We start from the raw sequence: 20,752 nt of genomic DNA on the forward strand, positions 1-20,752 counted from the left end.
ATTAATGAGTACTCTGTGTACTGTATTGTGGAATATGTCAGAGCTATATAAACAAAAAATTGCTGCATTGATTTTAATCACTCAATCCTTTGTATCCTTCAGATGCTTCAGTGAAATCTGAGTCACCACCTTTAAGAAATGGCCATATGAGCCAAGGATCCATCACTGAGCCACAAGATGATGACAAAAGTATAAAGAGGAACAGTCGACCAGGTAAGGTTTACTCCTGCCTGTTTTTTATGTGATTTTTGGGCAGATGAAAATAAACAACCCTTCATTTTAGATTCGACAGGACCACGTCCCATTACTCAAGTGGAACTTGCACAGGAAGCCTTGCAGGAATCTACAAAGCAGCCGCTTGCCTTACAGGAATCCTCAAAGCAGCCACTTGCCTTACGGGAATCCTCAAAGCAGCCACTTGCCTTACGGGAATCCTCAAAGCAGCCACTTCTTCCTCCAAAAAGACCACTTTCCACCTCTAATTCAGTCACTCAGGATCATAGTGAAGGTCAACGACCAGAGCCACCTCGGTCTGCAGCACGCTTGCCGAACACTACTCCTTCACCAGCACCTAGAACCCTGGTCCCTCCAAAAGCATCTAAACAACCACCTGTTCCACCACCTAAGCCCCAGAACCGGAACAGCAGTCCTTTAATGGGTAAGAAATTTTAAAGTTCCCCTTGTGCTTTAACATGTATCTACTGCAATAGAAACCATGAGCATAAACAATTTAGTGCATTTTCATATAGATTTTGTTACTGCTAAGGCCTTATTCACACAGGCAGGAATGAAGGCTCCACAGAGATAAGGTATAATGGAAAGATCTGCACCTGTTCTGTGTTTAGAGCCGCACCTGGATTTGGCTCACACTCACTGATGGAAATCACTGACTGTGTGAATGAGCCCTAAGTTGGTCTGATGCATTAGTACAAATCCGCTGTTCCTTGGTTCCTCCACAAATTCAATTTTACAATTTTTTGCTCCATGTTATCACCACTTTGGGCTGATCTGCTTACAGTTTTATATGTCTTGTATTGACTTGATTTGGTATTCAGGATTTGGGACTCAATCCCCAGCAGTGGAAAAGCAGAATAAAGGATCTGTGCTTTGTAGTGAAGAGCAGCTCTGGGGTCCTAGGTTCGAATCCAACCAAGGAGTTCTCATGTTCTCTGAATATTTGCGTGGGTTTCCTCCAGGTACTCCGGTTTTCTCCCACACTCCAAAGACATACTGAGTGTGGGAGACTTAGTGAGCTATTAAGTGTTACATCTCACCCCTAGTGCTTTATTCACATCAATACTGCACTCTACTTCTCTATAATGTCCTATATGTTGCTTCTAAATGAGACAAATGGGAACTGAATCCCCTGTTTGCTTCATGTGCTTTCTATGGGGAGACATCATAGCACTAGCTGGGAAAGAATTGAAAATTAGTGATGCCTGCAGAAGGGAAAACTGGTGGTTAAAAAGTCACAGAATAACATTTATTCCTCATGTACACACCTGAAATAATAGGTACACTTTAAAGGCAGTTTGTCAGCACCAAATTCACTTTCAAACTGCCTACAATGCCTGGTAGGTCTGTCTTCCCATATTATTCTCATACCCATAGCTGCCAAATCTGATCCTGTGATATGCACAAAATTATCTTAATTAGGGATGAGCGAATCGACTTTGGATGTTTCACATAAAAATTTGCACAAAACTTAGTTAGAATACTGTACTGGAGAATGTATAGGCTCCGATGAGCCGAAGTTATTACTTTGTGACGTCTCTGGAGACTTCGGATAATAACTTAAAAAATTAATTTCTACTGTAAAAAAACTTTTACTGAACTATGGTTCAGTTTCAAGGTACTTTGTCTCATTGGAGGCAATACATTCTAATACTGTACGGAGCTCCCGCTCTATACAGTATTCTAGCGAAGTTTTAAGTCAATTCGCTCATCCCTCATCTTAATCCTTATGCCAATTAGCTGTTAAGTTCAGAGGGTGGGCCCAAGTTGTTCGGTGCACCTTAACTTCAACACTTTTTCCTCCCCCTGTTTAACAGGTCTAAGTTTCCCCTGTGTCACCTCGCCTGGCTCTGAAATCCCATACCAGTGCCGTTACTGCAAACCTTAGCTCACGTGCAGAATAGCCTTTCCTGAATGGACTGTTTTGCGCATGCGCGATGATGCCAGTCAAACAAGAGAGGGAGCCAAAAGGTTTTGAGCAATGGTGCTCTGAGCAGCCCAGATCTGCCGTTGTTTCACTTGACAATTTGTATAAGGAGTAAAAGATTTATTTTCTACACATTGAATGATCAGATTTGGCAGCTAAAGATATGTCGAGCCAGCCCTACCAAGCAGTTTGAAAGTGAATTTGGTGCTAACAGACTCACTATATTAAAGAAGAGCTGCTATTTTTGTACTTCATGCTATGTATGTACCATTTCCTCCTAGTTTATGTGCATATTTATAGATTTTAGAAAAGTAGCCGGTACTATTGTTTGCAGTTCTTGAGCTGAGCCTCTAATTCTTGGCACCAAGGAGTTGTGGAATTCCAGTGGGAGTTCCGTCAGTTCCTTCAGCTTCAAAATTTAATGAGTGAGTCTGAAGGGCTTTTAGAAATGCATTGAAATATACAGGGTGGGCCATTTATATGGATACACCTTAATAAAATGGGAATGGTTGGTGATATTAACTTCCTGTTTGTGGCACATTAGTATATGTGAGGGGGGAAACTTTTCAAGATGGGTGGTGACCATGGTGGCCATTTTGAAGTCGGCCATTTTGAATCCAACTTTTGTTTTTTCAATAGGAAGAGGGTCATGTGACACATCAAACTTATTGGGAATTTCACAAGAAAAACAATGGTGTGCTTGGTTTTAACGTAACTTTATTCTTTCATGAGTTATTTACAAGTTTCTGACCACTTACAAAATGTGTTCAATGTGCTGCCCATTGTGTTGGATTGACAATGCAACCCTCTTCTCCCACTCTTCACACACTGATAGCGACACCGCAGGAGAAATGCTAGCACAGGCTTCCAGTATCCGTAGTTTCAGGTGCTGCACATCTCGTATCTTCACAGCATAGACAATTGCCTTCAGATGACCCCAAAGATGAGTCTAAGGGGGTCACTGGATATGCGAAATTGCTACATGATGATGCGTTTCCCTCTTTATGCACTGAAGCTGGCACGTTCCCTGAGTTTTTCCAGCAAGATGGTGCACCACCACATTATGGGTGTCAGGTCAGAGCATTCCTAGAGGAACAGTTTCCTGGAAAGTAGATTGGTCGTCGTGGGCCAGTTCAATGGCCCCCAAGGTCTCTCGATCTGACGCCCTTAGACTTTTATCTTTGGGGTCATCTGAAGGCAATTGTCTATGCTGTGAAGATACGAGATGTGCAGCACCTGAAACTACGGATACTGCAAGCCTGTGCTAGCATTTCTCCTGCGGTGTTGCTATCAGTGTGTTTGATGTGTCACATGACCCTCTTCCTATTGAAAAAAAACAAAAGTTGGATTCAAAATGGCCGCCATGGTCACCACCCATCTTGAAAAGTTTCCCCCCTCACATATACTAATGTGCCACAAACAGGAAGCTAATATCACCAACCATTCCCATTTTATTAAGGTGTATCCATATAAATGGCCCATCCTGTAGAATGGGATTGTATTGCCTTCCCAGATTCACTCATGTGATTTGAAAGAGGCATAGCCCTTTTTTGGGCTTCTGATAACATGTTAGAACATACACTTATCTTCTGACCGGTCATGTTGAGGTGGTGCTTTTAGATCTCTTTGAAGAGATCAACATGCTGTGTATACTTTGGAGAAAGAATGCCCTCTGCCCTCTAACTTGGAGGTGTTGGCTGTATTAGCTGGAACCCGGCTCTCACTGCTCATGTAGGAAATAACCCCAATTCTTGCAGGTTATTGCCTCAGATGTCGCAGTCAGTAGCAACAGTGGCATCTGAACAGTTAGGTCTCTTTCACACAAGCGATACGGATTGTGTCAGGATCTGTTCAGGGAAAAACTGATGGTTTCGCATGCAAGTTCAATCAGTTTTGTCTGCAATTGAATTCAGGGTTTCAGTTTTTTCTGTGTGGATGCAATCGGTTTTGATGCATTTTTCACATGCGTGGAAAAAAAACCTGAAGAATAACAGTCTACATCTCCTAGCAACCATCAGTGAATAACGTATTGTATCTGGAATACATGCGGATGCCTTCAGTTTTTCAAGCTAGGCCCATTCACTTAGAAGGAGCCAGGGCTGCGTGAAAAATGCTAAATATAGAACATGCTGCGATTTTTCCTGAACACAGCAATGATGTGTGAAAAACAACGCTCATGTACCTGATGAAAAGAATAGGTCAGGATTCAGGGCGGATGCTATGCATTTGCCTTATGCATCACAGCCAGACAGAAAACTCACCTTAGGCAGAGGGAGCTCCCAATCAGCAGACACCCAGACTTTTAACCTTTCAGATGCTGTGGTCAAATGTGACTACGGCATCTGGACTTACAAAAATCCAAAAGCGCTCGATTCCGGATGTGCTCCGGCTGCCCTCCAACGATGATCGGGGAGCCAGATACAGTGTGCAGCACCCTCTCTCCTCCTGAGTGACAAAAGGGTGCCACACATTAGTTCCCATGGAGCCACTGCTTGTGGCAGTGCTCCATAGGAATTAGGGATCGACCGATTATCGGTTTGGCCGATATTATCGGCCGATATTGAGGATTTTGAACGTTATCGGCATCTATTTTGCCGATATACCGATAACATATTGGGAACACAGAACGCGCTGCTCTCAGCGCTCTCTGTGTTCCCTCCGCAGCACAGGGGAGAAGGAAGCAGTGTCTCCTCCCCCTGTGCTGCTGCCGCCTATGAGAGGAGAGAACATAAGAGAAGGGGAGGGGCTGTGGCCGCTGCGCCACCAATGAAGATAAGCCGTTCATTCATTATATACAGGAGGCGGGAGCTGGCTGCAGAATCACATAGCCGGCTCCCGACCTCTATGAGCTGTAGCTGCGATCCGCGGTAGTTAACTCCTCAGGTGCCGCGGATCGCAGCTACAGCTCATAGAGGTCGGGAGCCGGCTTTATGATTCTTCAGCCAGCTCCCGCCTCCTGTGTATGAATGATTGAGAGACATCTTCATTGGTGGCGCAGTGCGACCCCCCCCCCCCCCCCCTAAGCCCCCCAGTATTAATCATTGGTGGCGCAGTGCGCCCCCCACCCCCATCCCAATCCCGGCCAATAGTAAAAACATTGGTGGCGCAGTGCGCCCCCCCCCCACCCAGTATTACTCATTGGTGGCAGTGGCCACAGGGTCCCCTCTCCCCTGCTCCTCCGATCGGAGCCCCAGCTGTGTAATCCTGGGGCTCCGATCGGTTACCATGGCAGCCAGGACGCTATTGAAGCCCTGGCTGCCATGGTAAGCTCCATGCTGCTGTGTGCACAAAGCACAGAGCAGCAGGGACAGTGTGAGCTCCTATTCACCCTGATAGAGATCTATCAGGGGGAATAGGACAAGGGTTCTAGTCCCTAAGGGGGCTAAAGGTTAGTAAAAAAAAAACACAAAAATATTAAGTATAAATGAAAAATATTTATAAAAAATAAATAAAAAAAATACACATAAACAATAAACATATTAATTTTCAGCAGATTTGTGTAGGAATTTTTTTTTTTTCTCAAAAATGAAAATTCCCAGAATATCGGTATAAATTATCGGCTATCGGCCTGAAAGTTCACAAATTATCGGTATCGGCCCTAAAAAATCAATATCGGTCGATCCCTAATAGGAATACAGTGTATATCTCAAACACGCCAATGCATTCGAGTCTGAGAAAAGCAATCTGTTGATTATTGCTATAAAAAAGTGTAATATATATATATATATATATATATATATATATATATATATATATTCAAATCACTCCCCCTTTCCCCCAAAATAAAAATATTTATCCCATAGTCAAACAACAAAATAAAAAAGTCAATTCAAAGTTTTTTGGTTGCTTCACCTCCCACAAAAAAAATGAAATCAACTGTGACATACACACCCCAAAATGCTATTGGTGAAAAGTGCAGAACACCCCGCGAAAAATGAGCCCTCACACTGCTCTGTACACATAACTACAAAAAGTTATAGGGGTCAGAATATAGCGACGAAATGAATTTTTTACAATTTTTTTTTTTTTTTTTTTTTTTTTTTTCCAGTGTTAAAACGCAAGATAAACTGTACATATACTATGCTTTTCCTAGCTCTGGATTAAAATTTTTTAAAGGATGACTTCATGTGGCTTTTAATAAAATAACTGTATATTTTATTCTAGCGGAGCTATGCCAGGCACTTGGGGGAACCAACCTCACACCTGTTGGGTCTCGACCCTCTCCACCACTTCCTTCCAAACGAGGACTTCCACCTTCTACAGATCCTGTGAGCAACAAAGAAAAGACTTTTCGACCTTTATCACTGCCTTCTCACCTTGCAAATGAAGCTCCAGCGCATTCCCCACCATCTCCAACGCCTCCTCCTCAGTCACCCAAATTGCAGCCTTTGCTCCCTCAAGATCCCCCTCCAACAGAAATACCTCCTCCTAGTGCAGAAGAGGAAAAAAGAGATATGCCACCTGACATGTCTGTACTGCCTCTTCACATACGCATTCAACAGGCTCTCAACAGTCCACAGCCGGTGCCCACGTTGGATAATTCCCAGCGGGCGCACTCCCTTTTGTTTTTTTCCAATGAATTGGGGTCGGCTGAAGAGAAAACACGAGTGAGATCCTTGCCTGTCACTATAGAGCTTCTTAAAGTGTGAGTTTTTGCTTTCCTTTGACTGTTCTTTCCCATATTTCCTTCACATACATCATTCTTTGCTGGTTTATTGGGTATTTCATCTATACATTAGATTTGTCATCATCTGATTAGGAATTCTAAATGTATATGAATAATATGCAATTTTGTTGCTGTGTACGACCATATGAAAGAAGAATTCAGTGCCCATTAAGTAAAGGGGGTTTCTTATCACAGTCACATTGCAGGTTTAGTACCATGGTTCAGTATGATGGGATCACAGTGCCACATGTGGATGGAGCTGTGTTAGTGTCCTGCACAGCCTGTGTCTTGCTTAGACCCATCATTATTAGGGACTTGTTGAGCTGCTCCCATTCTGGTGGAGGACTTGGCATATATTACATAGTCACTCATTACAAGTGTTGTCCGAATTAGAAACCAAATTTTGTGCACCCTTTTAGGGAATTCTAGGTTAACAAGAGTGGTGGCGAGCATCTCTTACTCTGGAGGACTTGTCCAGTTTGGCATTACATAAAACTTGAGAACTGTGTAATACCTAATTTCCCCTGTTGAGGCACTGCAGTCAAATTGAACACTTACTACCAAGTTTCCCTACAGATTACAGCTGATCGCTGGGGGTCCCAGCTGAGGCCCATTTGCAATTAGTCTTTCATCAAGGAACCTTTCTAAAAAATAGGTATTGTCCAAAGTGGAGATCCTCTTTAGTTTGATAACTGCTAATCACCAGGGGATTCAAATTTAGAATGGACAATCAGCTATTCACCATTGAGTCATCTTGAGAGAAGCAGTTGTCTACCTTTTCCTTTCTTTTTCCTGTTATATTGAAACAAGACCCTTTTTTAATTGCTTTCCAGGCCTGATGATGACGATGACGAAGAAGTTAGCACCGGGGAGGAGGATTTGTCTCCAGAAGGAGGACATTCTCATGCCTCAAGGGTTTATATTGGGGATGTTCCTGCTGTTACTGTAATACCAAGCTACATTCCACCATGCCTTCAGGAGGAGGATGAGGAGGATGAAGATGAAGGTGTTAGCGACAGTGATTCCGAAGGGCCTATACTGTACAAAGAGGAAGATGAAGAAGATGATGATGATGATGATTCCACAACCAGTAAGCTAAAATTCAGCTTGAGGCCTTTTTCACACGAACGTGTGTGCTCTGTGGCCGTATTGTGGACTGCATTTGCGGATCCGCAATACACAGGCTCTGTTCCGTGGGCATTCCGCATCACAGATGCGGACCCATTCACTTGAATGGGTCCGCAAATCCAGAGATGCGGAACGGAACCCTATGGAAGCACTACGTCCTATCTTTTTGCGTAATGGGCGGATCGCGGGCCCATTAAAGTAAATGGATCCGCTGTGGCTGCCCGGCGGTTGGTGTTCGTGCATTGCGGCCCGCAATTTTCGGGCCGCAGCACGGCCACGGGGCGCACACGTTCGTGTGCAAGAGGCCTAAATTGGACATCAATGGGACTTTTCACTGAGTGAATTGACTGGTGAAGTTGCCTAGAGTCAGACTCTCACTAGTCTAATATGGCCTATCCTAAAGTAGGCCATTAGAATTAAAGAACCAGATACTCTTTAAGAGCAATGTTCTTTTTGAAAATCTTTTATTGAACACATTGCAGTGGTAACCATCATGGAGTAACTGTACAATGTTGAATGCTAATGTAAGAATAAGTGCAGAAAATAGGAGTGTGAATGAAGTCCTGCTGCTAAAAAATATAGATGTACAAAGCTATTATAGCAGGGTAGAAATGATTGATATAAGTACAGGCGGGGACTCCTCAGCCTACAGGTCCCACAGTTTGTGGTTCTAACCTGGCATCTGATTGGATTACAATGGTTTATTTTTTTGTACAGTAGGTCAAGGGAGAACATTTCAAAAACTTGCTAACTGTAGCATTAACACGTTAAATTCTATGTAAGGGACATGGTGGGGGATAGTAGAATGGGGGTGAAGGCAGTTTTGGAGCTTGCCCTATGTTGTATTTTAAGGATACATCGACTGTGTTTGAAGTTGTCTCTAATAGGTTACTAAGCCAGGGGAGCTATGATCTTGTAGAACTCAATGGAGATACCATCTGCCATCACCAGATGGTACATTACACCATTTGAAACTTTGAAACTCCTAAATGGTTCCCATCCATCACGAAGGTATGCGAGAAGTATAACAAGGATATTGGAACATGTCTACACATCTAGCGTACCTGTCCAAACCTTAACCCCTTCCCGACATGTGACTTACTATTACGCCACATGGGTCTTTAAAGATGGCACCTGCTTCCGAGTGGAGCGGGCGCCAAAGCAACGCAGTGCCTGCTGTTTCCTTTATCAGACAAAGGCGGCTAATGTCCACGACCTGCGGTAATGCAGATCGCGGACGTTTAACCCCTCAGATGCCGTGTTCAAACATGACCACGACATCTGAGCGCACTGAAAACCGGAAGCGTGCATTTCCGGTTATTCTCCCGCTCCCCCGTGTGGCGATCGGAGGAGCCGGAGCTTGTGTGCGGCAGCCCCTGTCTTTGTGAATGACAGGAGGCTGCTGCATAGTATTTCCTATGCAGCCCTTGCCTGTAATAGGGCTCCATAGAAAAGTAGTAAAATCATCATAGACTCCAATGCAAGTGCATTGGAGTCTATGATAACAGTAATCAAAAAAGAAAGTTTATCCAGCTCACCATAAGCATTCGGTGCACGGAGAAGACCGGAGCCGTCCCTTGTACAATCAGAAAAATAAAGGAATATTCTCCAGCATCCGTCAGTATTGGTCGTCTTTATTGTAGATCGGCATAACAGTACATGCTTCAATCTTCACCACCCTCCACCACATAACCTGTGGTGGAGGGTGGTGAAGATTGAAGCATGTACTGTTATGCCGATCTACAATAAAGCCGACCAATACTGACGGATGCTGGAGAATATTCCTTTATTTTTCTGATTCTATGATAACCGCAATCAGATGATTGATTAAAAAGTATAAAAAAAAAAAAAAAATGAATAAAGTTTTTACAAATAAAAAATATGTCACCTTCCTTTCCCCAAAATGAGAATAAAAAATGTAAAAAAAAAAATACACATCATTGGTATCGCCGCGTGCGTAAATTCCCGTACTATCAAAATATAAAAGTATTAATCCCATATGGGAAAAGGCCAAACGTAAAAAAAAAAAAAAAAAAGGGTCAAAATGGCAGATTTTCAATTTTTTGGGTCGCTTCTCCTCCCACAAAAATTTTAAATAAGTGATCAAAAAGACGTACATGTCCCAGAATGGTATCAATGAAAAGTACACATCGCCCCGCAAAAAATGAGCCCTCACACAGCTCCGCACACATAACTACAAAAAAGTCATAGGGGTCAGCATCATAACGCAAGTAAAAGTATACATCTGTGGTATCGCCGGATTTGTACTGAACTAGAGAATGAAGATCACAAATAGTTTTTTTTTTCCGCATAATGAACGCCGTAAAAAAAAAATAATTCAAAACTGTGGCAAAATTGCGTTTTTTTACAATTCCACCACCTTTGAAATTTTTCCCGCTCTACATTCTATGCAATATTTAAATAGTGGCGTTGGAAAATACAACTTGTCCCGTAAAAGATAAGCCCTCATATAACTATGTGAACGAAAAAATACAAAAGTTATGGCTCTGGGAAGGCGGGGAGCGAAAAACAAAAACCTCTAGGGTAGAAAGGGTTAAACTGTTCTGGAATTAAGTGCTAAGCTCAGTGAAAGCCATCTACCACCTAACTTGCTCAATTACCCTATAAAACCTATTTCTAAACTCGCCCATCACAAAGCAAGTTAACAAACAAATGTAATATCTGCTAGTAGGAGCTAAATACTAATCATCCCCATCAGACCCTCCGTGGGCTAAATAATGTCAAGCAGTCGTACAGAATGGAGGAAACTGTGGCAACCGCTTACAGAATTTGGCCATCTTTCATACAAACGTGGCAACAGATCTACCATACCTCCATTAAGTCAATGTCCTAATTAATGTTCTGTACTCTGCACAGTTGTGTGATGAATTAGTGTATCCCTAAGGCGGTCCGCAAAAAACGGAAGCCGTCCCTGTGCCTTCCGCAATTTACGGAACCGGCAGCCCATTTGTAGAAATGCCTATTCTTGTCCGCAAAACGGACAAGAATAGGACATGCTATATATTTTTTTGTGTGGCCATAGAATGGAGCAACGGATGCGGACAGCACACGGAGTGCTGTCCGCATCTTTTGTGGCCCCAATGAAGTGAATGGGTCCGCACCCGAGCCGCAAAAAATGCGGTTCGGATGCGGACCACCACAACGGTCGTGTGCATGATGCCTTAGATTGAGAATAAAATCCAATTAACCCCTGATGCATTTTTATGTAAGGTATTAAGCATCATACCAGGTGTTTATTTTGCTTCAATGACCTGTGTGTGTGCCTTTTTTTCAAAACTGAATTTAATTGCATGATGGCGTTTCTCTGTCTAGGTGCCCTGGCCAATAAAGTGAAAAGAAAAGACACTCTGGCCATGAAGTTAGGTGGAAAGTCAGGTTCTCATGAGGAAGATGCGGAGTTTCCTCACCGCAGTCGAGATGAGTGGAATCGAATACGGGAGCAGATTGGTTCACAACTCAACCGAAGATTGAGCCAGAGACCATCTGCCGAGGAGCTGGAGCAAAGAAACATTCTGCAATGTAAGAACACATTTGGACAATATGTGGTCCTGAAAGCTACAAAAGTTTCTCATAGGGGTTATAGCTTGAAGGCTTAGAAATTTTAAGTGGGGTCAGAAGCAACTGGGCAGTGCAGCAGAATCCGTGGGAGGAGACCTAAATCCGCCTACACACTGACTGCTTTTATTTTTTTGGACGTCAGTGTTCAAATAACCAGAAGGGTCTGACTGCAATAAGACCATTCCAATATATGCACATTACAAAATACCTTTGTAGAAGGTGGATCTTAAGAAATAATGAGTTAAGACTATAAAATGTAGCACGGAGATGAGAAAATCTTAGAAGGGGGGATGAAGTCACTCCTTATCTAAACAATCCACATGTGGGATGGGTAGGTGCTTGCAGGCAAAACACATTCCAGGGGCTTTTCTATTATTGGATGACATTCTTGTACATATTTTACTTGTAGTAAAGAATGAAGCTGACCGGCTGGCAGAGAGACGAGAAATCAAGAGGCGACTGACCCGTAAGGTATTTGCCTAGAACATAATTTATATCATTTAACAGCCTTTATTAACGGGCAATAAATCTGTTCGGTTAGATTAAAGCTTTCTATTCTAGCATATACTTCCTCCAGCTCTTACTTTTAGGGAGAAAAAAATGAAATACTCTCAGCATGTTTACCCTAAACACACTGGTGGACCCTTGTTCATCTATTAAATATTGGAAAGGATGACCTATACTTCTGATAGGTCATGAGTATCAGGTTGGTGGGGGTCCAAAGCCCAGCAACCCCACAGATCAGCGTTTTGCAGCAGGCGCTGCAATCGCTACAGTGGACAAAGCCAGAAGCAGAAGGCTGTCCATTGTGTAGTGGCCGTACTGGCGTACTGCAGCGCGGCTCCCATTCAAGTGAGCAGCGGGTGGCAGGATCCCAGTGATCTGATATTTATGACCTATCACAAGGATAGGTCAACAGTAACTAAAAACTGGACAATTCTTTTATATCTGGATTAGGTTGTTCAGCTTTTGTTGCTTTATGTTCATCCAGTATCTAGATCTCTGTTCTAGTATTGCTTTGTAGGGTTTAGTGCTTCATTTTATAGCATGGCTATCCACACTGACAAGGTTAGGGCTGCAGATGACACCATTTTCTTTTTCACTTCTACTTGTAGCTTAGTCAAAGACCTACAGTGGCTGAGCTATTGGAGCGGAAGATTCTTCGATTTAATGAGTATGTGGAGGTGACAGATGCTCACGACTATGACCGGAGGGCTGATAAACCCTGGACTAAGCTCACACCTGCTGACAAGGTAATGGATATCTCCTTCCGTCTGACTGTGTGTAAATTAGCTGGGTAGCATTTCATAGCAACCCAGTGATTCATGGTGTAATAGTCTGCAGCTTATATCCTTTCTGCTTCTTATGATGGAGAGTTGGTCACTGGTGAGTAGTTTAGCTTCTCACAGTCTTGTTGGATGAAAGTAAAATTCTACCATCTCAAAATGTACTTTCAACTTCAATAACCACTGCTTAAGTTTGAGTAGTCAAACCAAGCTTCATAAATGGTAGTGCAGTGGTAATCATCTCTAAGTGATAGCAATGTCTACTGCTCCTAGTGGACAAACAGTTTACTGCTTTGATGATTTTCTGTACCTTTTATAGAGTAGCTTCATTTCGGAGATGACCCAAAACAATATCTGTATGCTAACATAAAAGTCAATAAAGTGGGCAGCACTCCATAAGATAAAAAAGTACAAAAATCTTTATTTACCCAAACAGGACATGCGACATTTCGGCTCTATGCTGGAGCCTTTCTCGAGCCTTAGAGACGGTGCTGCCACTTTTTTCTTTTTTTCTATATGCTAACATAAGTGCCTCCTGTGTGCGGGCATATTTAATAGGCCATCTGATATATCCTCTGTTATATAACACATTTTCCTGTCTTGTAGGCAGCGATCCGTAAGGAACTAAATGACTTCAAGAGCACGGAGATGGCTGTGCATGAGGAGAGCAAACACTACACACGGTGAGCCCAGTAGTGTGACATATGTAACAATAACTGGGAATACTGGTCTTTTCCAGAAGAATTTTATTACAGTGCTTTTCTTTGCTATGGCTTTTTGGGTTTAATATTTGTGGGTTTTTCTTTTTTAAAACTGTGGTTTCATATTGTGGCATTGCCAAGCCACTTGGTATATTAATTTTTTTTTCCATAGAATTTATCCTCCATTTACTCTTTCTCTACAAGTGGATCTGGAAGAATTTCACGGTTTTAACACACAAAATCTAAATTTGAACCAAAAAATAAATCTAATCCCCTATACCCATATATTTCTGAAAGTAAATAACAATTCATGTTGGCGGTTAAAAGTCTCACCCAAGCGGAGCTTTAAAAGGGATATCCAAGACAGACCTCTTTAAAAGTGGCTGGACCCATGGTTGGGTTCATATCCCTGCTTTTGGATTCTAGCTACATCGCTCCACTGCCACCAGGACAGGTTCCGGGTCTCTGGGAATCAATATCCTGTTGACAGACGTTACATGACAGCTACAGCCAATCACTGGCCTGTCAACCATGCAGTACATCACTTGGTCACATTCTGCATGGATAACTCTGATTTCCAGAGACCTGGGACCTACCCTGGAGGTCATGGAGGATGCATCCGCATCCCATTAGCGGGTACCAGGTAAGTATGAAACCCACCAAGAGGTCAGTTAAAGGGAACCTGTCACCAGTTTTATGGTATCCTAACTAAGGGCAACATAAATAAGTGACTGATTCTCTTAGCACAATGCTGGGTCACTTTCTTTAATTGACCCAGTCAATCTGCCAACATCTTGTATTGAAAAGCTCCAGCTAATAATGATGAGTCCTGAATATTTATGAGCTCCTGACTCTCCCCGCCTACCTGCTGCTGATTGACAGTTTTTTCCATAAGAATCAGCAGCAGGTGGGCAGGGGAGTGGCTATAGCTCTGAATTAAAAAAAAAACGCTGGACTCAATGACATCACGCTGGACTCAAATCAGCTCATTAGCATGCGGCATGTGGCATCTTTGTGTGTATATTATGAGGTAACCATCTGTCACACCAGTAAGTGAATACATCTAAGGCACTTTTTAGTAGTTAATGATTGTATATAATTAGTTAGATTATAATCAAATATCCACATGACAGGTTCCCTTTAAAGTTTAGTCTTGGATACCTTTACATGACCAGGGATGTTTTCATAAAAGTGCAACATTTCGCCTTTTGGAAAAGTGATAAAAGTATTTTTTTTATTATTGTTTCAGTCTATGGGGGGGTGACATGAGGCTTTTTTTTTTTTTTTTTTCATTAGATTTTACTGTACTCAATTTTATTATATATATAAGAATTTTATTTTTATATTTATTTTCATTTTTTTTTTTCTTTCCTATGGGCACAGGTTAGCAGGGAATAGACCTATCACTTTTAACAGTGATCTGTGTACATATACATGCAGAGAAGATGCATGCTTCTAAGTCCTATCTGCCATGTCATCACTGATGTCATGGGGTTTCCCTATCAACCTCCCAAATGTGGAAGCAGTGCTGTCATAGGAACCATGCCATTAGCCCTTTAATTCACTGAAGTTTTAATATATGTAAATGAGCATCTATGAGCAACGGGAGGGTTGCCATTACACCCTGCTTTCTCTGCAACTGCCGTGCTGTCTGCATTACAATTGACAGGGCCAGGCGTGATGGTATTTACACTGCCTGGCACAGTCAATCGAAGTGCAGCAGTTGCAGGGAGAACAGAGCCTCTAGGTGTAACAACAACACCCCCGTTGCTCCTAGAGGCTCATTTGCATATATTAAAACATCATTTTTCTCCGCAATTTGGGCCCGTATGAACATGGGACCAACACAGATGCCTTCAGCTACCAAGTGCACATGTAACAGGTCAGTCAGTTTCATAGGCACAAATCTGCTGACAGATGCCATTTAAAGCCCCATGTATAGTTTCTACTTGTATTTGATTAGAGAATACCAGCATTGCCTCCCAGAACTGCTGTTTTGAGGTATACTGACGACCACTTGTCATAGATCTTCCTTTTAAGGATGGTCCACAGCTTCTCAATAGGATTAAGGTCAGGAGATGGTGTCCACTGCAACCAAGGAGACAATGGTGTTTATCGCAGCATGGGACAGTGTACTGTCTATCATGAAAATGTATTTTATTTCGGAACACACATTTCTTCCTTTTATGGCAGAAAATATTCAGGAACTCCGCATATCGTTCAGAGTTTTTGACACCCTCAGGGACCTACTAACTCCCTTCCCAATATCACTTGGCCACCTCCTTGCTGATGTCAGTCTTGTAGGAAGAGGGTGGCCATTCACCAGCCACCCAGAACTCCATCCATCCGGACCACCCAGTGCTAGCATGGCATTCATCTGTGAATAAAATAGGTTGAAAACTAGTTTTGTATTTGAGCCCAATGCAAAGTCTTTTCTTTGTGAGCTTTGGCCTGTTAGATCCTGCATCGAGAGGTTTGTGACAGTCTGGAGACACCAGCAGCTTCACATACCTGTTTGCTGCTCATCAAGTGACATTTTACAGCTTTTAATAAGATGTCTGACAAACAATATCCCTATTAAACCTTCATCAGATCGTATTCACCTGTGCTGTGAGTCACTCGCATATCTGTTCACAGTTCGATGATTTCTCTTCAGTTGTGAAATTTTTATTGTTTTCAAGACTTTTTCAAGACACTTAACTATTTCACACTTTTCACCTTCAGAAAGATTTTTCTTCCTCCCCATTAGGAATCGACAGATATTGATTTTTTTAGAGCCGATACCGATAATCTGAACTTTTAGGCCGATAATTTATACCAATATTCTGTGCATTTTCATTTTTGAAAATAAAAATAAAAATCCTACACAAATCTGCTGAAAATGAACATGTTTGTTGTTAACGTTTTAGCTTTTTTTTTTTTTTTGTAAATCTTTCTTTTTCATTTATACTTAATATTTTAGTGTTTGTGGGGGTTTTTTTTCTACTTTTTTTTTTACTAACTTTTAGCCCCCTTAGGGGCTAGAACCCGTGTCCTATTCACCCTGATAGAGCTCTATTAGGGTGAATAGGACTTCACACTTGTCATAGAGGTCGGTGCGGCTAGATGGTTCTGCAGCCAGCTCCCGCCTCCTGTTGAATTTGAATGACTGAGTTAACATCATTGGTGGCGCAGTGACCACAGCCCCTCCCCTCCTCCTCTCTCTTCTCATTGGTGGCAGCGGCACAGGGGGGTGGGAGACACTGCTTCCTTCCCCTGTGTTGCTGAGGGAACACGGATCTCGCTGACAGCAGCGCGATCCTTGTTCCAGATTCGTTATCAGCAAAATAGATGCTGATACCGATAACCTTGAAAATGCTGAATATCGGACGATAATATCGGTAAAACCAATATTCGGTCGATCCCTACTTCCCCATATTGCATGAAAACTGTGACTTGTTTAATAATGTGGAACAATCTCTTTAAATAGCTTTCCCTTGAATGGGGTTCTCGTGGAATTATTTAAAATGGCCACCAGCAACATGTCCTAGAATGTGAGCAGGACTGGTTCCCTCCACCTGCAGAAGAGGGGTGAGGCTCTGGTACTTGCATATACTATATATTGGTGAGTGTTCCTGTCAGGCTGCTCAGCTATGATGGCTTATGGTAGGCAGGATCACATCATTACCATCTATTGTAGAGCAGTGTAGTGAGATCCTGCCCCCTCGCCCCCAACGCAGCTCTGCAAGTGGAGGCAACCATTCCTGCTCACATTCGAGGACAGGTTGCTGGTGGCCACTTTAAATCGTTTCCGGAGAACGGCTTTAACCAAAATCAACTAGCAATTAACAAATGATCTGAGACGAACACTTTATTTTGAAACCTAAATGGATAACCACTTTGCTGTAATCCTCTTAGTAATATTTCACTTACGTTCTAATCTTGAACACAGTGTAGACACAGGGGTCCTTTTTGTAAATGACTGAAATAGAAAAATTATGTAATATTGAATCGTAGGACAAATATAATTAATGTGACTAATTTAGTGCTCTGATATGTTGTGTAACAAATGTAATGTATTTATTTTTATTTTTTTTCCCTTTACAGATTTCATCGGCCTTAAGACACATTGAGAGAAATTTTAGGGCAAGAAGCACTTACCTGCATAGGAAGTTGTGCCAATCACAAGTCTGTCTTCCCTCTGATTTACCTCAGCCCTGCACCCGCAATTGGTTGAGGTGGTAATATAGAGTAATACTTTGTAGCTTGTGATTTCCCAATCTTATCCCTACGGTAAAGGACTCTGTGTCTTGACCAGTGCTGACGTTCAAGTATTTTTTAATGCGACACTAAGGACATCTCTTCCAATCATCATGTGATCTCCCAGTGCCTTAGTTCAAGAAGTTGGGGCTGGCCCTGTGGGTGTTTTTTTTCTTAAATACTTTCTGTATTTTGAATTAAATGGAGTGAAGACTTTTCTTACCTGTGTGCACAGGTCTTCCAATGGATACCAGGTATCTCTCAGGGATGGGTGGTTAGTTTGTGTTTTAAATGTAATCCAGCATGAGTTCTGAACGGTTGACGTATTTTAGGCCTTGAAACCTGCCAGATGCTTGGTTCAATGCATAGAAGATCACAGCATATCACTGAGGTTTATACCTATACGTGACCATGGAGCTGGCATTTCCGGTAACTCCAACAATAATACTGTCCATTTTTATTACACTGATGCTAATCGTATACGTTTTTAAGCAGCATGAGCTGTAGCTTTTGAGGTCAGGGACCTATTAAGGAGAATGTCATTGTGAAGATTTTTATTTTTTTTTTTTTTTTTTTTTTTTTTTTTACTCCAGGTTTGCTATAATACACTACGCCTTACTATAAATGAATCATGTGCTTTAGAAATACATTCTGAGAGATACGATATGTATATATATGTACCATACGTCTGACTTAGGGACAACTGGAATATTTTTTTTTCTGAATGTGTATGTATGTATATATATATGTATACTTGGATAGCACCAGTGTCTGTATATCAGTTTGTCTTAATCTGAGTTTTTAATGATGAAAATTAAAAAAAATTATTTTAGGCAAAAAATTGGGAATTGTCTTGTTTTTCAGAGGAAATGTTTAAGTGCAAAATAATCTATTTCATTGTGGACTGTTAGCTGTTTAAGGACGCAAACAATTTCAGCTTTCAAGACGCAGTAATTTTTTCTATTTATTCTTATTTCCTAGAGCCAAAAATTTGTACTTTTCCATAGATTTTCTTTTTTTTTCTTTCCCATTTTCAGTGGCACAATTTTGGGATACATACAAATTTTTAATTGCTTCTCATTAAAAGGGATTATCCCCCAAAATTATAACCTATCCATAGGAAAGGGGCCCAAAGTCCTTTTTCTGAATGGAGCGGTAATGTGCATGCCAGTCCACCATTCTATTAAATTCTGTGGAGCTAACATAGACAGCACTCAGTCAGCTTGTGATCACAGATCCGTTGTATGTTGGTCCCATCTTCATATGTGCCCGCATTGCTGAGAAAACATATATGCAAATGAGCCTCTAGGAGCAAAGGGGGCGTTGCCGTTACACCTAGAGGCTTTGCTCTCTCTGCAACTGCCTCTCCACTGATTGACACTGCCTGATCCTGTCAATCAAAGTGCAAATGGCATGGCAGTTGCATAGAGAGCAGAGCATCTTGGAGTAACAGCAACGCCCCCCCATTGCTCCTAGAGGCTCACTTGCATATATTAAAACATTTTTCTCTGCAATGCGCGCACATAAACATGAGACCAACACAGATGCCTTCAGCTGCCAAGAGCACATGCAACTAGGGTTGTCGCGATACCAAAATTTTGATTCGATTTCAATACCATGAAAAAGTATTGAGATACTCAATACTCAATGTTCGATACCACGCGAAAAAAATAAAACTCCAAAAAAGCCTTGTGCATTCCGCATTTTATGGAACAGTCCTATCCTATTTTTGCGGGGGACAAGGTGACAAAAAATGGCGAATCACATGGTTTTTAATTTGTCTGTTACGGCATTCACCGCATAGGAGATATTTTTACATATTTTAATAGTTTGGACTTTTTCGGACGTAGCAATATGTAATATGTTTATTTTTTTTATTGTTTATATATTTTGTCTGTAAAATTGGGAAAGGGGGTGATTTTAAACTTTTTTTTTTTACTTTTTATTTAATAATTATTTGCCCCTTTAGGGACTATAACCTGGGATCTTTTAATCCCTTGTCCTATTCACCCTAATAGAGCTCTATTGAGGTGAATAGGACTTCACACTCTCCCTGCTGTCCTGTGCTTTGTACACACAGTAGCAGGTAGCTTACCATGGCAGCCAGGGCTTCAGTAGCGTCCTGGCTGCCATGGTAAACCATGGAACTGTCGCTGGACCACCAATGAGGAGGAGGGAAGGGGGCCCCGTAGCCACTGCCACCAATGAAGATAATACTAGTAGGGTTGGGGAAGGGGGGGGGGAGGCGCACTGCGCCACCAATGAAGGTAGTTAACCTGTTAATAAAAGTGTAGGATGCCGGTGCCAGCGGTAGTATCACATACCCGGCACCCGCCCTCTATAACAGGGCCCTGCAATCTGTGGCACTTAACCCCTCAGGTTAATTATCTTTATTGGTGGTGCAGTGGCCACAGCCCCTCCTCCTTCCCTCTCTCTTCTCATTGGTGGCAGCGGCACAGTGGGGAGGGAGAGACTCTCTCCTTCTCCACAATGCTGCTGAGGAGGACATGGTGCGCGCCATGCTCTCTAACTGATACTAGGCTTCTCAGTAACACAGCCTAGTATCGATAGGTAGCAAATCACGGTATTCGATCCGGGTCTAAAAGTATTGATTGGTTATCGATACTTCGATACCCAGTGCAACCCTACATGCAACAGGTCAGCCAGATTCATAGCTACAATGTCTCCCATATGCTGGGCCCCTCAAAATGAATCTACTTACCTCGCTCCCTGCGCCGCTCCTGGTCACCGCCTCTGCTGCTTCTCCCTGTGCAAGGATGAAAACATCCGATGGCAGATGGGGATGAGCCTCCCTAGCATTTCGCTTCCTCAGTGCGCCGATGACGTCTTCTCTTTCGGGTTTAGAGGTGACGTCATCGGCACAGGCGCAATGAGGGAGTGCTGAGGAAGCGAGCATCCTTCTCTCAGGGCACCTGCGCCGAATGAAGACACGTAAGGCGCAGGCGCGGGATTTGAAATGCAGACAAGGCCA

At 42.4% G+C, this 20,752-nt stretch overlaps 1 protein-coding gene across 6 annotated transcripts in view; it reads left to right on the forward strand.

The window, feature by feature from the left end:
- PHACTR4 (phosphatase and actin regulator 4) overlaps window positions 1–18,662 on the forward strand; it is a 64,516-nt gene extending 45,854 nt beyond the window's left edge. For 5 of the 6 annotated variants that reach the window (XM_040424278.1, XM_040424281.1, XM_040424279.1 and 2 more), the window contains 9 exons: window positions 103–213; window positions 284–658; window positions 6,326–6,806; window positions 7,661–7,917; window positions 11,289–11,495; window positions 11,944–12,005; window positions 12,650–12,787; window positions 13,427–13,503; window positions 17,608–18,662. In XM_040424278.1, coding sequence (XP_040280212.1) covers window positions 103–213; window positions 284–658; window positions 6,326–6,806; window positions 7,661–7,917; window positions 11,289–11,495; window positions 11,944–12,005; window positions 12,650–12,787; window positions 13,427–13,503; window positions 17,608–17,623 — 1,724 coding nt within the window. In that variant the 3' untranslated portion in view covers window positions 17,624–18,662. The remainder of the gene's footprint in view (window positions 1–102; window positions 214–283; window positions 659–6,325; window positions 6,807–7,660; window positions 7,918–11,288; window positions 11,496–11,943; window positions 12,006–12,649; window positions 12,788–13,426; window positions 13,504–17,607) is intronic. The other variant, XM_040424280.1, reaches the window with a different exon arrangement.
- Window positions 18,663–20,752: the final 2,090 nt, after the last annotated feature.

This window comes from Bufo bufo, chromosome 3 (genome assembly GCF_905171765.1).
Source record: "Bufo bufo chromosome 3, aBufBuf1.1, whole genome shotgun sequence".
Lineage (NCBI taxonomy): Eukaryota > Metazoa > Chordata > Amphibia > Anura > Bufonidae > Bufo > Bufo bufo.